Source organism: Delphinapterus leucas, chromosome 16 (assembly GCF_059928025.1).
Source record: "Delphinapterus leucas isolate spDelLeu-1000000601 "Yukka" chromosome 16, BTC_Dleu_Yukka2, whole genome shotgun sequence".
NCBI lineage: Eukaryota > Metazoa > Chordata > Mammalia > Artiodactyla > Monodontidae > Delphinapterus > Delphinapterus leucas.
The window spans coordinates 71,906,210-71,923,724 of NC_143144.1; the positions used below are offsets into that span (position 1 = coordinate 71,906,210).

General features: G+C 39.4%; 1 protein-coding gene across 2 annotated transcripts in view; it reads left to right on the plus strand.

Annotated features, from left to right (window-relative positions):
- The first annotated feature begins 1,535 nt into the window (after positions 1 to 1,535).
- The window catches only part of TRUB1 (TruB pseudouridine synthase family member 1), a 68,634-nt gene continuing 52,654 nt past the window's right edge, over positions 1,536 to 17,515 (plus strand). The window contains exons 1-3 of one of the 2 annotated variants that reach the window (XM_022568677.2): positions 1,536 to 1,972; positions 5,214 to 5,312; positions 11,460 to 11,515. In XM_022568677.2, the coding sequence (XP_022424385.1) occupies positions 1,693 to 1,972; positions 5,214 to 5,312; positions 11,460 to 11,515 (435 nt within the window). In that variant the 5' untranslated portion in view covers positions 1,536 to 1,692. The remainder of the gene's footprint in view (positions 1,973 to 5,213; positions 5,313 to 11,459; positions 11,516 to 17,515) is intronic. The other variant, XM_022568676.2, reaches the window with a different exon arrangement.

A 17,515-nucleotide genomic window follows, 5' to 3' on the forward strand; every position in this document is an offset into this window, starting at 1 on the left:
AAACTTTCTCTGCCAAGAGGAGAGCACAGAAATCTTACCAAGGCTAAAGGATGCTTTGCTCCCTAGGGTGTAGCCATCCCCTCTGAAGCCAAGCCACCTTCCTGGAGAAGGGAAAATCCTGAAGCAGGCTCAGGTATTCACGAATCATGGGACCTGTCAATCTTTCAGTTTCTCTCTCCTGATTCTCAAAACAATTCTCTTCTCTTCTGGCCTCCAAGGCATCCTGTGCATAATGTTTTCAGTTAGCTTAGGTTTTTATAATAGACCACAAGAGTAAGTAAACTGCTTCTAGGAATTTCAGCTTTCCACCCTACAAAAACTCTCCCTCCCTTTCTCACTCCTCCACAGATGCTGGGTTTTTTTTCTTTCTTTTTGTGGTATATTATACATCACATAAAATTTTAACCATTTTAAAGTGTACAGTTATGTTGCATTAAGTACATTTACGTTGTTGTGCACCCCATAGATTTCATATGAGTCCGGTGATCTGACTGAGGCAGAGAAGGGTGGAAATATAGGAAGAAATAATTATTGTATTTAAAACATTTTCTTGTTTTTCTTGAATGAATGCGGCAAGTTCAAATGGGATCCCATAATTGGTGATTGTGAGTAGCTGAGAGGCATCATTAGGATAATAGATATAAATGTGAAAAAGGATGATGAGGAGAAAGGGTGGCTGTAAGGAAATTTGTAGGAACAATGAAGACAAACTTTATCTGTCTCACAACACTTGTAATACCATTTAATATATCTGATGCAGAAGTAAGATGAAGAATTTTTCTCCACTTTGCTTTGTGCCAGGATCAGAACAGTGTTCCTGAATTTTGTTGGGGAGTGAATAACTTCCAGAGAGGTCTCAAATCTAAAGTAAAGTTTAATTTTATGAACTGCAATAATGCCTAGGCAATGTGTTACTAAAGGATGCAATCCACAGAAGACTTAGTATTAAATATCTTAGAATCCTTAAGAATTACATGTGAGTTGTGGGGTTTGGGGGATGGAAAGGAGTGCATGAAGGGCATCAAAATAAGCCTATGTGATTTAGCACTGGCTTGGCCTAGAGGTTTCTTTCAGGAATTTGAAGAACTCGTATCCATTTATCTGTTCCCAAATATTTAAGTGCCTGCTATGTGTGAGGCACTGGAATACAGCAGTGAACAAGGTAAACATGTTCTTTGCTCTGAGATTACATTCAGGTGTATTTTAATTCTGAACCATGAATCCAAGAACACAATAAATTGAATAAAGCAGTGAACCATGGGAGCCGTGGTTCTTCACAAGCTGCAGCGGAAGTCAGCATTTTAAGTTTTCTATTCTTGGTTGCTGACTTCTGCTTAATTCTTGAAGGGGGCGGGGGGGGGAGAGATGTGAAGAGATTTCTCGCCGAAAATATACACAGACTTGGTGTTTGGGTTCGGCAACCCCAAATTACACCTGCGGCACCGAACTAACCCCACCTAAGAAGCACGCAGTATTACACGAGAAAAACTACTCCATCAGAGCCCTCGGAAGACTCAGCGACTCTCGGCCAGCACGGGAAAGCCATGGACTACAATCCCCACAAGCCCTTGCGATCCCACCCCGCCCGGGCAGCTTCGAAGCAAGGGGAAAGACTGGGGGTTGTTGGGTGCACTCCTTTTGCGTCATTAGCGTGCGACTCCACGAAACAAAACAGGTCTGGGCTACAAAAGTATGGCAGCTGCTGAGGCGGCGGTGGTATCGTCGTCATCCTTGAAACCAGATACAACCCCAGTCCCCGAAAGTGCAGGAATGGCTGCAGCCACGGCCGCCACATCCTCAGCGATGGCTGCAGCCGCGGCGGTTGCGGCCAGGACCGGATCCGAAGCCAGGGTCTCCAAGCCCGCGTTGGCTACTAAGCTGCTGTCCCTGAGCGGCGTGTTCGCCGTGCACAAGCCCAAAGGGCCCACTTCAGCCGAGCTGCTGAATCGGCTGAAGGAGAAGCTGCTGGCAGGTACTGCAGCCGGGTGGGGACCAGGCCGAGGCGAGGCGGTCGCCGTGAGAGCGGAAGCCGCACAGAGCACACTGGGCTTTTCGCGCTCTCGTGGCTCAAGAGATAAGAGGAAGGGAAAGGGAGAACGGCCACAGTGTAAGCTCTGGACAGAAATCTGGGGCATCTCCGGCTTGGACTTGTCCTGACGTGAACTCCTGTAGCCTAGTTGGCAGTTGTCGTTCTCAAGGGAAAAAAAACAAAAAGCAGAACCCACACATCCACAAATAAACCTCGGCTCTTGGGCCTGCAGACGAGTTTTCTACAATCTGATCTCTCAGAAACCTTTTGTTTGGCTCACGTAGATAAACTCTACCCAACGGAATCACTGGCTCTCTACACCCCAAAGTTGCATTCCTAAAAATATGTTGGAAATGCGGATGTTACTTAGTTAACCAAGACTCAACACAGTGGTTTTCATATAGTGGGCATAAGAATTATTTAGAGTCCCTTGTACAAATGCAGATTCCTAATCCTTGCCCCACTCAGAGACTGTGATTCTGAGGATATGGGGTATTTTTAGGAAACTGCATTTTTAAACTGTTGCTCCGGGTGATTCTGGTATAAGTAGTTAATGGACCACGTTTTGACGAACACTAAATATAACTTGGTCACTTCTAAGAGCACTCTTTTTGTTTGTTTGTTTCCTCATATACACTGGGAGAATATTAGAAAAGCCTGAAGAATCTCTCAGTTCATCAGTCCAGTAGATCATTTCAGACAATGGAATCAAGGAACCTTGGATTTTTTTGGATCTTGCAATAAGCCAGACCTGTGCTAACCTATGGAGAGGTGAGGGTGAAAGACACTGTGTCTTGCTAAGCTCATAGCAGTAATTTCTGCAAACTTTGGTGATAAAACTATTTAACTGGGTTTTCAAGGCCCTCCAGAGTTTGGCCCTGGCTTATTTTTCCATGAAATCAGTACAGGAAATTTCTTCTTTGTTTAGTGTCCCCTGGCAAATGTTACTGCCTCCCCCGCCCTTTTTACTGCAAAAGCAAATATTCTGGTAGGAATTTGTTAATTAAAACTGACACAATACAGATTCAAATGTTTATTGGCAAAGGTACATTCCTGAAGATGTTTAATACCTATGTTACATCTGCTTATTCTTTTGTTATACTTTCATTATACTTTGTTACCTGTAAGGATGGGTCATATACGGGATGCTGAAGGAAGGAATTACATCAAGGACAAGCTTTGTGGTGTCATCATGAAGTTGTTTCCTTCATAGAATTGCTTTCATTTGGCCTGATTTGTTAGCTAAGCTAAGGCTTTTTTGATCCTCAAGGTAATGATTATCATTCTTTGTTTCAGACAAGTTTCTGATAGGATTAAAGCCATATCCTGGCCTTCTGGTTAATCTGCCTATCAAGAACTGAAATTCCTCTTGAAACTTAGTTAAAATTGATTGTTTCAAGGCTGTTGCTGGACCATCTTCTGGAAGCCACTCACTCAGAAGTAGACATTCTCATCACTCTCCATTTCTATATTGCTTGTGATTGGCCTATTCTATATTTATGTTAGCCAGACCAGGGCTTCCCAAATGCCATTCTAACTGGCTGGCAGAATTGTCTGGGAAGGTTCTCTTAAAAATACAGATTCCAGGGCAAGACATTCTAATGCCAGCCAGGTTTGACAACCGCTGATTTAGGCCACAGTCAGTTGTCATGCTCTCTACTAACATTCCTTGCCTTTCCGTACATTGATTCATGTCGTACTAAAATCTCTGCTCTTCCGTCTTTTTGAATCCTTCAAGGACTAAAACATATCAGAATTTTATAGCTAGAAAAGATCTTAATAAATATTCATCCATGAATGGTACCAATGGGGTGAACCAAATTCCAATATAGTAGAGATGGTGTGTCTTCAAACTTGAAAGAGGTAAATTTGGGCACAAAGGGAAGACAGTAAATTTTAGGGCCTCCACACTCCAAGGACCATCAAGTTAAAAATACAAAGAGTTCCCCAAAATATTTCTATGCATACAGTACAAGAGATCCATAATGGGTTACAAGTGAAAGTGAAGGGTTTGAAGCCTAGGCCTCGCCTTACAGATGTATGTTAAAGCATATGGTCATGTCCTTCCAAGCGGGGTGATGTTGTAATCAGACAGTGACAATAGGACTGTGTTCCAGACTGAGTTCTGACTCAGTAAGGTAGTAATTACAACCCAACTTATCCTTTGGGCCATTTAATCTGGCTTCTTCACTGTTCCTCTGCCTTCCCTCCTTTCCTGTCTCTGTCCTCTCTTTTCATTTTCTTTTACTCTATTTTCCATCTTCTGTGGGTCAGTGGTAATGAGGAAGGTTTGATGGGTTTGGAGGGGTACAGATCAATAGAGCTCTTCCTGCCATTCTCTGCTTTCTCATTTGAAGCCTAGTAGCCAGTATTCTCTCCGTATAATGTTATATGCCGTGATGGTGAGCTTGATGATCATAACAGCATATTGTATAGTGCTTCGAGTTTCCAAAGCACATTCAGATCGCATTATTTCATTTTATTTTTTACAATAGGAATATGAGATAGGCCAGGTTGGCTTTTTTTTTTCCTTTCTTTTTTAATATCTAAATGCTTTGGAGTATAAGTGGCAACTTAAACTGTTACCCTCTTCCCACATAACCTTTTGTTGAGATTAGCTTCTTTAAGGAATTGAGAGTTTTGATTAGGAGAGGAGGACAGACCTATAGATAGTTTGGGAACTTAGTGTCCTCAGAAGTAACCCGGTATGAGATGTACTCCCAACATTTAGGTAGCTGGAGAGACCAGCAAAGAGCACCAGGGAACAAACGAGATTTCAGAAATGAAAATGAGGACTTTAAAAACTAGCTGCCTATGTAAAAACTAACTTCTTTTCATCATTCTCTATCTACCAGCCCACTGCTACCAGGAATTTACTAGATCTTTGTGGGTTCGTGTGGATATTTACCCACTTTAAAAAAAATTTTTTTTCCCTTGGAAAATGAATTCTAGTTTCTAGACAACTAATTTGGGAATACTATTTCTTTGTAATTTAGGGAGCGTCTGTACATTTTAAAGTCTCTTCTTTGTTAGTAATATCGTCATAATCTTAACATATTAAGTTTGTACAGTACTTTTTATTTGTCTTGAGTACTCCATCCACACTGCCTCATCCCGTATTTATGGAGATTCTACTTCATTTGTCTCAGTACTTACCTGTTTTTCATCCCAATTACTCTTATAGAAGCTGGAATGCCTTCTCCAGAATGGACCAAGAGGAAAAAGCAGACTTTGAAAATTGGGCATGGAGGGACTCTAGACAGTGCAGCCCGAGGAGTCCTGGGTAAGAGATACGAATGGAAGTTTGATGTAACTGCCACTTACATCAGAAAGAAATATTGATTAAGAACAGATAAAATTAACTAAGGCCATGCCATTTTCAGTCTACTTTGGAATATTTCAGATCTGCTGGATTTATAGTGCCATCTTCTCAAGAAGCCCTTGTATCATTTGGCACAAGGTATAGAAGGCTGTTAGAAATAGCCACTTTTATGTCTGGATGGACTTTGAGAAAGGGTTTGTATCTGTGCAGGAAAGAGTTAACACAGCAGGCCTGAAATCACTGACTATTTGTGTGAACAGTGTGGTTTACGCTAAACGCCTGCTTTCTATCTTGGAATCTGGGATTTTGTCCCACCATGCAGGCAGAGGGTGTCTGGGTGACCATTCCTCTCATCCCCTCCAATAAAAACTTTGGGTGCTGAGTTTCTAATGGGCTCTCTTGAGCAGGAACATTGTACACATGTTATTCCTTGTTGGATTGTTGGAGGAAGGAATGTGCTCAAGTGTCCCCCCTCATAAGAGGGAGAGAGAATAAGGAACCTGAGCATGGGTTTTCTCCAGTGTCTTTACCCTTAGGATACAGCTGTGTAACCTTAGGATGTCACGGTAGGTAAATCTTAGCCATGGATGAATCTTCCAGGGTGGGATAGTCTTGGGGACTCCTGACAAGGTATATGGCTCTTTGTTCTGCCTATATCGAATCTAACTCTGACATTAGCTCTCTTGAGAAGGCGAACCTTATAGTTCTTCAGAGGAAGTCACTCTGTCTTGGGGACATTAGTTGAATGTCTTATTGCATGTGCAGGAAAATTGATAGAATTGATTGAGGGGAGAGGAGTCATTTATCCTTTTTTCTTCCATCCTTTTCTCTTTTTTTTGCATCTAGTAGAGGTTCTGAAGTCTATCTTTATAGACTGCTAAAGTGTGTATCCACAGGACAGGGTATGTTCTTAGAAACTTTTTTGTAACTGTATCCACAGTCACAGAAATACATATGTTGGGATTCTCCCTATCTCCCCCTTCCCCACATACTAGAAAAAAACGTTTATGGAACAATACTTACCTTTTTCCATGCCCTGGTGTTTTATATTTTATTGTATTCCATTTTTTAAAATGTTGATCATAATCCAGTAAATTGATTTCATGCTGCCCTAATGGATTGTGACTCATGCTTTAAAAAATACTGTGCTACATGATCCAATCCATTTTATTAGAGCTAAAATTAGATACAAATAAAAACAAACCTGATCTAAGCTAGCCAAAGGAAATGAATGCTTACTTAGAAGAAAAGGATAAAATTGGTGAATAAAATTGTATTTTTCAAGAAAATTAGAAGCAGTTTATGATTTTGCATTTTCTGAAATTACAGATTTTATTTGATGCATGTTGACAAAAACATCTTTACCTGAGGTTAAAATAGAAAAAAAACACATGGAAATTCATTTTCCTGAATTAGAGAACTTGAATAGGCAAATTCTGATACCTTAATTACTGTTTCTTACCATAACTAATAATAATCATTTATTGAGCACTTATTGTATGTGAGGTCCGTCCCATGGTTAGTGGCAAGGTCAGGAGCTGAACCTGGACCTGCTCAGTTTTAAAGTCTCTGTCCTAACCTGGGATGTCAAATACCTGGCACTCCTGCCTTTGTTCCCTGCTCCCTATGTCCATAGCAGAAATTACCAGTCAATCACAGCATTCTTTGCCATTGGTTCTAGAAGTGGCTTCGGGATTCTTACCAGTTCAGCTCTTCTAGAGTTGAAGCCTATTTATTATAACCTTCTGTTTTCTAAGGCACAGCACCATAAATCCAAGAAGAAAGAGGATAAAATGTGCTGCTGTGATAGGCAGAATAATGGCCCCCCTAAAGACGTTCGTGTCCTAATCTCCAGAACCTATGAGTATGTTAGGTTATGTGACGAGGGGGCATTAAAGTTGCACGTGGAATTAATGTTCATTAGTTGACTTTAAGAGATACCCTGGAATATCCTGGTGGATCCAGTGTAATCGGAAGGGTCTTTAAAAGTGGAAGAGGAGGCAGAAGAGTGTCAAAAAAGATGTGGCAGTGGAAGCAGACTTCGTAGTGATGAGATTGCTGGCCTTGATGAGGAAGGGGGCCATGAACCAAGGAAGATGAACAGCTTCTAGAAGCTGGCAAAGGCAAGAAAACTCCTCTAAGAAGGCTCCAGAGAAAGATCCTCCCCTAGGGCCTCCAGAAAAGAATGCAGTTGGTGCTGACACCTTGATTTTTACCATAGTAAAACCCACCTCAGACTCCTGACCCCTAGAACTGTAGGATAATAAGTTTGTTTTGTTTTAAACCACTATGTTGGTAATTTATTACAGCAGCAATAGGAAACTAATATACCCATCTATTATAAATCGCTTAAAATGGAAATTGAGTTTTTATACACCATTTTATTTGTTTTTTGTTTTTTTGTGGTACGCGGGCCTCTCACTGTTGTGGCCTCTCCCGTTGCGGAGCACAGGCTCCGGATGCGCAGGCTCAGCGGCCATGGCTCACGGGCCCAGCCGCTCCGCAGTATGTGGGATCTTCCCGGACTGGGGCACGAACCCGTGTCCCCTGCATCGGCAGGCGGACTCTCAACCACTGCGCCACTAGGGAAGCCCTATATACCATTTTAGAAGTTATTTTTTAACTTTAAAGGTTAGAAAATTACAGTGAAAAATTTAGAAAATACAAAAAAAGTTGAAAGTAATACTTATACATTTTCTACCTTCCAGCAATAATCACTGTTAACATTTTTGTTATATTTCTTCCTAGCTTTTTGTCTATGCAGAATTTTTAAGTTGAGCTGTTTTACTGTATGTATGTACATTGTATCCTTTTTTTACTTAACATCATAACATAGCATTTTTTCATGTTAATTAAAAATATTTGTAAACATGATTTTTTCTTTTTTTAGACTTTATTGAGGAATAATTGACCAATATAATTGTGTATGTTTAAAGTGTTGAAATCATATCAAGTATCTTCTCCAACCACAATGGTATGAAACTAGAAATCAATTACAGGAGGAAAATGATATTAAATAACACACTTCTGAATAATCAGTGGGTCGAGGAAGAAAACAAAAGGGAAATCAAAAAATATCTTGAGACAAATGAAATGCAAATACAACATATTAAAATTTATGGGATGCGGCAAAAGCAGTTCTAAGAGGGAAATAAACATTATTTTTAATGGCAATATCATGTGATGTCATATTGATTTAACCATTTCCTTATTTGAGGTCATTGGAGGTTATTACCAGTTTTGTTAGTAGGACTGATTTTGTAAGGATCATCTTTATGAATAAAACTTCCTCTTTGTTTTGGATTATTAAGATAGATACCTGGAAGTGGAAAGATACTGGTCTTTTCAAGTGATTGCAAGGGTCTTGGAGAGTTAGATAAATGGCAGTAGAAACTTCCAACTGCAAAATGCTTTGGAATTACATGTGTAATAGACTTGCCGGCCCTAAAGTGACTCTCATCATAAATAAGTTCAATGATTTGAGAATAGAGTATTAGGACATTTGTATAGGTTTGGAGACAGTGGCTTTATTTTTTTATAGAGAAACATCTGAGCACAGAAAACTTGGGAGATAAAGTAGTGATTGTGAGACAGTACTTGGAAAATCCTGGTTTTCATTCATTCTTCTAATTCTTTACACTTTTTCAAACTGTTGTGTATTTGTTTATGCTTTTCCTCTCAGATAAACTGCTCATCTCTGTCTTCTTTAGTTGTAGAAATCCTACTAACCTTTCTTGATTTGGTTAAAATGCTGTCTCCTACATGTGAAGCCTGCCCACTTGCTTTTTTATATTGCCAATGTAAAACTTCACTGTATTCTTTGTTTTTGTTAACTCACTGAGGGCTAAAACCAGGTCTTATTTATTTCTGTACCTATACAACAAAATTTTGAATGGGAAAAAGCTGAATAAAAATTCTGTCCCATAAACTGTCCCTTGAATGAAAAGCTTCTGGTTGGCTAGGTCTCAACTCCAGTTAATTTTTCTATATACCACTTCTGTATTAGTCTTCCTAAAATTCTGCTTTCACTAATCACCTAACTTCAATGGGCCTTGGTCTTCTTGGATATGAAATGAGAGCCTTAAGCTGGGTAACTCTAAGATGCCTTGTTGTCTCATTCTGGATCACTGAACTAGCAGAGGAATCACCATCAGTCCAGCTTTTAAACCATGATAGAATCAAACACATCAGCCTGCTCTTAAGACGCCCTGCACTCTGGTTGAGAAACCCACTGTGCTCATCCTTGTATCTGAGAATTTGTCAGTTTGTTCCTTCTTTAGAACATGCTTCTCTCTTGTCTGCATCTTCAAATCCTGTACATCCTTTAAGCCCTAACTCACACTAAATGTTTGAATGAAGCATTCTCTGGCCTCTGTAGCCATTTAGAGCACTCCCTCCTTTGACCTCCTACAGCAGTTATTCTCTCTGTGTTCATTTTGACACAATCATATACCGTTGTATTGTTATTTAGAGTTATTCACTCATTAATGCAGGCAACAGGTTTTTGAGCACTTGCAGTTTCCCTTATCTGTATTGTATTTTCCCCATGAGATCATAAGCTCTTTCAAAGTCAGGAAATGTGCTGGTCCATTAAAAGTGTTTTTCTTGGCATTGAGTGCATGGTAGCTCCTTGCAAGATATTGATTGGGGATTCTTGAATGGAATAAAATTGAATTGAATCTTTTATTATTGTACAAAGTTTTTGCCTCAGCAGCAGGTGCTGTGATTTGAAGAGCGCTTTGCTCAACAGAGGATCCTGAAGGCGGACAGTTTCTATGTTGGTCCTTGAACCAATATGCCTGTCAGAGAAGCCGAGAGGGGTGGGGGTTTGGGATGGACTTGATGAAGGAGTTGGGATGTGAGCTGTGTTTCAAAGGATGGACTTTGAATACTTTATTAAGGAGTTGGTACTGTAGGCATTGGGACCCTATTGAGGATTGTTTGGGGGCTTTGTGCAGTATAGGTTTTCAGAAATGGTATGAATTGGGAGAGGAAGGGCGAAGATGTAGAATAGCTAGGTTTACAGTATATAGGCTGCTTTAGGCTGGTGGCAGTGGGAAGAATGCCTAGATGAGTAAGGTGGCAGGGAGGATGAGAGGAAGGGGGTCTGCTGTTAGTCTGGTTTGAACTTTAACTCCACCATTTACTAGTTGTGAGATGCTGGGCAAAGTTCTTAGTCTCTCTATGCCTCAGTTTCCTCACCTATCAAATAGGGATAACTGTATTATCTTTCAGGGTTGTTATAAGGATTAAATGAGCTAATGAATGGAAAACATCTAGAGTAGAATTTGATTCATAGTAAACTCAGTGAATCTGCTATAGATATTCATGATAATTCTTTTAGCTTGCCAGTCGTTTCTCCTTGTTGCTTATAATTCTGAATTGTGGTGGTTATATTGTGTTCTTTTACAAAATTGTATCCATTAATGAGAAATACTTCAATTCTTACAAAAATTTCCTTGCTATTAGGTGAAGAAATGATTATGTCCTCTCATCCTCGGCTGGTGAAATGTGTTGTCATAAGGATAATGTTTGAAATTGAGGAGACGTGAGCCATTGTACTTTGTGTACGGCCTACACAAACATACACTCTCCAGGCTCTCATTTTACCCTGTATTCTTTTTTGTGTTGGGTTGATTTGTTGTTTCTATTTTCTTGATTGTATGCTACTGGGCACTAAACATCTTTAAATGGTTCATTAGTTATGATGATGGATTTTGCTTTGTTTAGTAATGAACTCTGTCAAATATTTTATCATACCAAGATTAATTGTACCATGTATTTTCACTGATGCCCACATAAAATTCCAGTGAGTCCTTTGAGGTTTTTCCAAAACTTTTTGTTATCTAATTGTCTGGATTGAGGTTTCTAGTATGTTTCACACTTCGAAAAAGGAAAAAAAGTCTCCCACCTGCACTTCAGAATTTCTTACTTGCAGGACAAGTTCAACCGATTGGAGTAATAGGAGCCCTCACATTATGCTAAATAAATGGTTTTCCAACTTTACGTTACATATGCCAAGAAATTATGACCAATGTATGTCACAAAACATTGTTAAAACCTAGTTTTACAACAGAGTGTCATGATATTTCTTTCTTTGATTTGTAGTGGTTGGAATTGGAAGGGGAACAAAACTGTTGACCAGTATGTTGTCAGGGTCCAAGGTAAGAATACTGGAATGGTTCTGTTTTTCTTCAGTGTTTTCTTAATGACCTATGTGTTGGATTTTATCAATTAAAAAATAAGCTGTATAAATTGCATGAATGTCAACACTGAGTATTAAACACAATGTCTATAATCATGATATCTGAGATTCGAAATATTGAGAGTATAAATTAGTGATTTAAAAACAAATTTGACTCATAGAAGCAAAACTTTTGTGATGCCCATAATTTAAAAATATATGTATTTAGGTTCTTTTGGGTTTTTTTGTTTTGTATAATCTTATTTCTTAAGTGAAAGGGAACTTACAGATCATAAAATCTACCAGAAGATTTTTCTTTTTTTTTTTGTGGTACGCAGGCCTCTCACTGCCGTGGCCTCTCCCGTTGTGGAGCACAGGCTCCGGATGTGCAGGCTCAGCGGCCATGGCTCACGGGCCCAGCCGCTCCGCGGCATGTGGGATCCTCCCGGACCGGGGCACGAACCCGTGTCTGCTGCATCGGCAGGCGGACTCTCACTGTGCCACCAGGGAAGCCCGACCAGAAGATTTTTTTAAACCTTGGAAGTTTTGTAGAAGCAATACCATTTTGTAAACCATGCAATTTCCAACAAAAGATATGCTTATTTCAATGGTTATAAAATGTTTACTAAATAAAAGAATGGGGCCTCTTTAAGATGATGTTACATCATTCCTTGACTAAATCCGAAAGCATCTTTCGAGGTATTTGCTAGGAGAGGGAGGAGGGGTTAGGAAGAGGCAGGAGAGGCTCTAAACCTGTTGAGTGAGAACCCTCATCGAAATAGCAGGGGAGCCCTAAGACAAGTCTAGATGTCAGTGTTTGACCTCTCCGGGCCTCTCAATTTTTCCTTAGGAAAAATGGTTTTGATTCTCTCAAGGGTCTCTTCTAGCATTAAAAGAGATAATAATATCTGTATTCTAATTAGCAACTAGGTGCTGGTTATCATAGTTGGGGCCAGGGGCCAGTGAAAATGCCCGTGGAAGGAAGATTAATATGCCACTAGTTAGGGAAGAATTTCAGCAATTTCCTGGACTAAACTTTTTATTTGTTTTAAAACCCTTGCTCCAAGCAGGATATAAATAGTTTGGATAAAGTGGTTTTGTCTAAATTGTTTCTTTAAAAAAAAAAAAATGTGGTCAAAGACCATTTAAAAAACTTCCCATTTCATTGCAGACTGATTGATGACTTTTATAAAATACAGTTAAAATGTTATGGCAATGTCAAATTGCTAAAGAAGTTTCTAAGCACCTTATTTTCTGAACTTATCTCATGGTGGATACTGGCCCTTGGGCCATACTCTGAGTGCCAGGGGTCTAAGTAAGCTTTTCTTAAAATAAAAAGCCCTGGAGAGCCTGTTGCCTTTGACATCCCATTTTAGTTATTAACTGGCATAAAAACCTGTGTCTTTCAGTTGGGAAGGATCTTAATACCTTAGATAAATGGAAAAATTTCCATGCAGCTTGCTCTGCAGTCTTCAAAATATTGGTGTTGAAAAATCACAGCGTATAAAAATTGTGTTAGAGTGGAGGAGTTTGACAGTTTTACAGTAAATTTGAACATTGTACTGACCCATGGAGTTTAGAATCTGTTTCTGTTACAGGATTTGCCAGTTGCTTGATATGTTTCTTAATTCTAAAATATAAACAATGGTTACCTTGATACAGGATTATGGATGATTTTATTTTCTTTTTTCACATTATTTGGTGTTCTCCAAAATCTTTACAATGAAACGTCACTTTTATAATAATAGCAAAAAGATATATTTACATTAAGGAATGTGTTTGTTTTCTTTTTCCTCCCAAGATAAAATACCTGAAGTTCACTGGAATATTCATTATCCAGCCCTCCCCTCCAAAACCACAAGTACATGTAACACACTATATGTTGTTGAAAGGTTTTACATGTAAATTCCAGGCATATTTCCAGAAATATGATGACTGGAAATATAAATGCATCATTGGCTCTGGCTTAAGTTTATTTATCACAAACCGTTTTGGTATTCAGCTAGGAAAGCTGAATGTCATACAGTGAAATCACCGATCCTCAGATGACTGTAAAGTAAATAGAAAATCCCAGGTGCATCTTATTATAGAGACCTAGTTCTTGGGTGTTTCATGTTTCAAAAATAAGCGTTATTGGGCTTCCCTGGTGGCGCAGTGGTAGAGAGTCCGCCTGCCGGTACAGGGGACACGGGTTCGTGCCCCGCCCCGGGAAGATGCCACATGCCGCGGAGCGGCTGGGCCCGTGAGCCATGGCCGCTGAGCCTGCACGTCCGGAGCCTGTGCTCCGCAACGGAAGAGGCCACAACAGTGAGAGGGCCCGTGTACCGCAAAATAAGTAAAAAATAAGCGTTATTATCTTGTTAGCTATTTGTGTTTCTTATACTTTTAATTTTAGATTGTGTACTTGTTGAAAAATTAAATCTTTTAAATTTTACCTTTAAGTATGTTGGACATTACACTTTTATCAAAAGTAGTTAAAAGCTGTTAATGAATTTTTTTAAAATTTATTTATTTTATTTATTTTTGGCTGTGTTGGGTCTTAGTTGCTGAGCTCGGGCTTTCTCTCGTTGCGGCGAGCGGGTGCTGCTCTTCGTTCCAGTGTGCGGGCTTCTCACTGCGGTGGCTTCTCTTGTTGCGGAGCACGGGCTCTAGGCGTGCGGGCTTCAGTAGTTACAGCACGTGGGCTCAGTAGTTGTGGCTTACGAACTCTAGAGTGCAGGCTCAGTAGTTGTGGCACACGGGCTGAGTTGCTCTGCATGTGGGATCTTCCCGGACCAGGGCTCAAACCCGTGCCCCCTGCATTGGCTGGTGGATTCCCAACCACTGTGCCACCAGGGAAGCCCTGTTAATGAATTTTTAAAAATAGATTTTGTTTTTAGCACTGGCTGTAATCTTGGAGATCTTATGCAGTGACTTACAAAAATTTTTTGACGAAGACCCATGATAAGAATTTCATTTTACACGTGACTCTATATATCCATTCATGTACAAGAACCAAAAATTTTATTGAACAACTTTAACCCTATGTACAGTGTACTCTTGATATCTTTCTTTCATTTAAAAAATTGTCTGCAGCCTTCTAATGGGGCACAGACCTGCTGTTTGACCTCATGTTTACTTTTTCCACTTTTACAGATGATTTTTTTTTTTTTTTTTGCGGTACGCGGGCCTCTCACTGTTGTGGCCTCTCCCGTTGCGGAGCACAGGCTCCGGACACGCAGGCTCAGCGGCCATGGCTCACAGGCCGAGCTGCTCCGCGGCATGTGGGATCTTCCCGGAGCGGGGCACGAACCCGTGTCCCCTGCATCAGCAGGTGGACTCTCAACCACTGCGCCACCAGGGAAGCCCTACAGATGAATTTTTATTTGCATCACAGTGCTACTAGAAAAATTAGACTTTTAGTATGTGTAGAGTGGGGTTACCTCGAGAGTAGAAATATTTAGTTCTAGGATGGCAGATATTCGCTGTTCATGTTATAGCCATATCATAATACACCGTTGCCTCACCATCCAGTCCTAAGGAGAGACATTGTTGATTGAATGTGGCCTAACACTCTTTCCTGGTGAACCAAGAAATATCCTTAGAATCGTGTTCAATGTAATAAATACCAGTTCATACAACATATCAATTAATGGGTGGAGTGCTGACCTTTACCTAAAATCTTTAGGCCATGAGATCAATTTGCCTCCATTTTGTGAAGACCACAGATTATTTAGACCACCCCACTCCTTTCATGCATTCCTTCCCAATCAGATTGGAGTAAGATTTAAGAAAAGAGCCCTTCCTTGTCTTCGTCATTAGCTTTCTCTTTTGTCGTATGGTAAGCCTTGCTCTGCCAATGATCAACTTTCTCTTGAGTCATTTTTTTCTCACTGCATTCTCTTTTGGGATTATGAGTGTAATGTGTACATAAAGCATATAGGTTTTCTGTACAGTGCCTGTTAAACAAAAGTTGCTCGATAAATACTGTTATTACTATTCTCAAGTGTTTCACTATCCCCAAATCTCTCTCTCCTGAGTTTCAGGCCTCTTGGGTCCCTCTGGCTACATGTTCCATAGACATTAATTTTATTCAAGCAATTTCTGTTGGAAATCTTGAATACAGTTAATTTCGTTGCTTTTATTTCTATCTGTGATTTTTGGTGGCCTAGGCAAAAATATGACATTCATTAGAAAGAGAAAGCATGCCTGTTTTTTAATGAAGAGACTTTACTCTGGGCATTATAGTCAGAAAGAAATTTCTTACAGTAAGGAATATTGAGTGACAGATAGTGGATCTCAGAATAGTTTACAACAGGTGAAGAAGTGGATCTGCATGAAATATAACTTTGGTAAAAGGATTCTAAGGAGGTTAGGCTATACATCCCTTTGACCTAACTTGATCTCATTATGGAATATAGATTACCTAGAAGAAGGCAATAGATGCATAGTCCCTTTACTCTCTTCCCTAAATTATACTTTCTTTGAACCAGTCATTCAGCAGAATCTGGATGGCAGATGTACTTTGAAGTAACAGACTTTGATGAGGTTTTGGAGTATTATCTTTATTAGCTTTCTATATTGCTGATCAAAAGTTGGTTATATGTGCTTTTGAAACCAGTGAGTGATGGAAGGGTTGATGTTCTATTAGGAAATCATTGATGCCATATAAAGACTCTTAACTAGCATTTTACAGGTATATAAGGTATATATATATATATATATATATATGCAGAGATAAACCATAATAGTACCTGTAGGCAAAGCCAACATTTCATCAGAAAGCAGCTTTGTATCCCCCTCCAACCCTTGAACAAGTGTTATCATTGGGATATACAAACTTTTCCCCTGGGATATTTCAGAGGGCAGTAATTTCCCCCAGGTATACAGTAGCATTTTTAGGTTAACCAGTCAATGTCAACTCTGAAGTGTGACTTGAATAATGTTCCTCTGAAACTTAGCAACTCTCGGAGATTAGAGCATCTCTAATCTACTTTCTCCAGAGGTAGTCTAATTTGTACCTTTTCTTTACACTCTATTAATATTCATACATTTCATAAGTACTATATTGAAAATTTTGAAGGACTTACATTTATGAACTGTATAGAGCTATTGCTTTTTAATGAAGATATTCAAAACCACATGTTTTCGGTGTGGTACCATAATAAGCTTATCATTAATAAACATAATTCTGCAAAGTTCTCCAGCTTAAATCGCTCAGCGTAACTACATATTCTTTTCAGTGGGAATTATATTCCTTGCATTTTTCTCACTACTTCATGTGAACCTCCAAATAAAATTTGAATTTGATCAAAAGAGACGAATACAAAGAATATGTAGTGTAAGTGTGGCCTGAGATGGGAAGCAGAACCATCCTCAGTTACTCAGTGATCTGCTTCTTCACTTGTGAATAATGAGCAGTTCTGAGAAGTGACTTTTATCCTTTCAGAGGCTTAAGAAGTAGCAATTTCTCTTTATTAAGAAACACATATGTACATTACTTATGCTATACTAGTTTTGCCTTATTTTCTATATATTTAGCTTTTGTTTAAATGCATAAACAAGTTACTAAGATTACGCTTGGTATTTCATGTAAGAAGTAATAAATTGATTAATTAAAAATTAATTTTACTTTTAAGTATGGTAAAATCATTGAATCTTGAGATGACTAGGTAGGGGATTATTGTACCATTCTCTCTACTCATAGGTGTATTTGAAAATTTTCCTTCAAAATCAAAACTGCCCAGTAGAAAACTGGTTTAAAAAATTTTTTTTTACAGTAACAGTATATTTATAAGCCATGATTATCAATAAAATCAGGCTTTTCCTTGTCATGTTGGCTGGTATGGGAAGTTTGTGAATGTTCCTCAATCTGTACAATACTTCCCACATATCAGAAACTAACAAAGCGGGGCTTCCCTGGTGGCGCAGTGGTTAACCCGCCTGCCAACGCAGGAGACACGGGTTTGAGCCTTGGTCCGGGAAGATCCCACATGCTGCA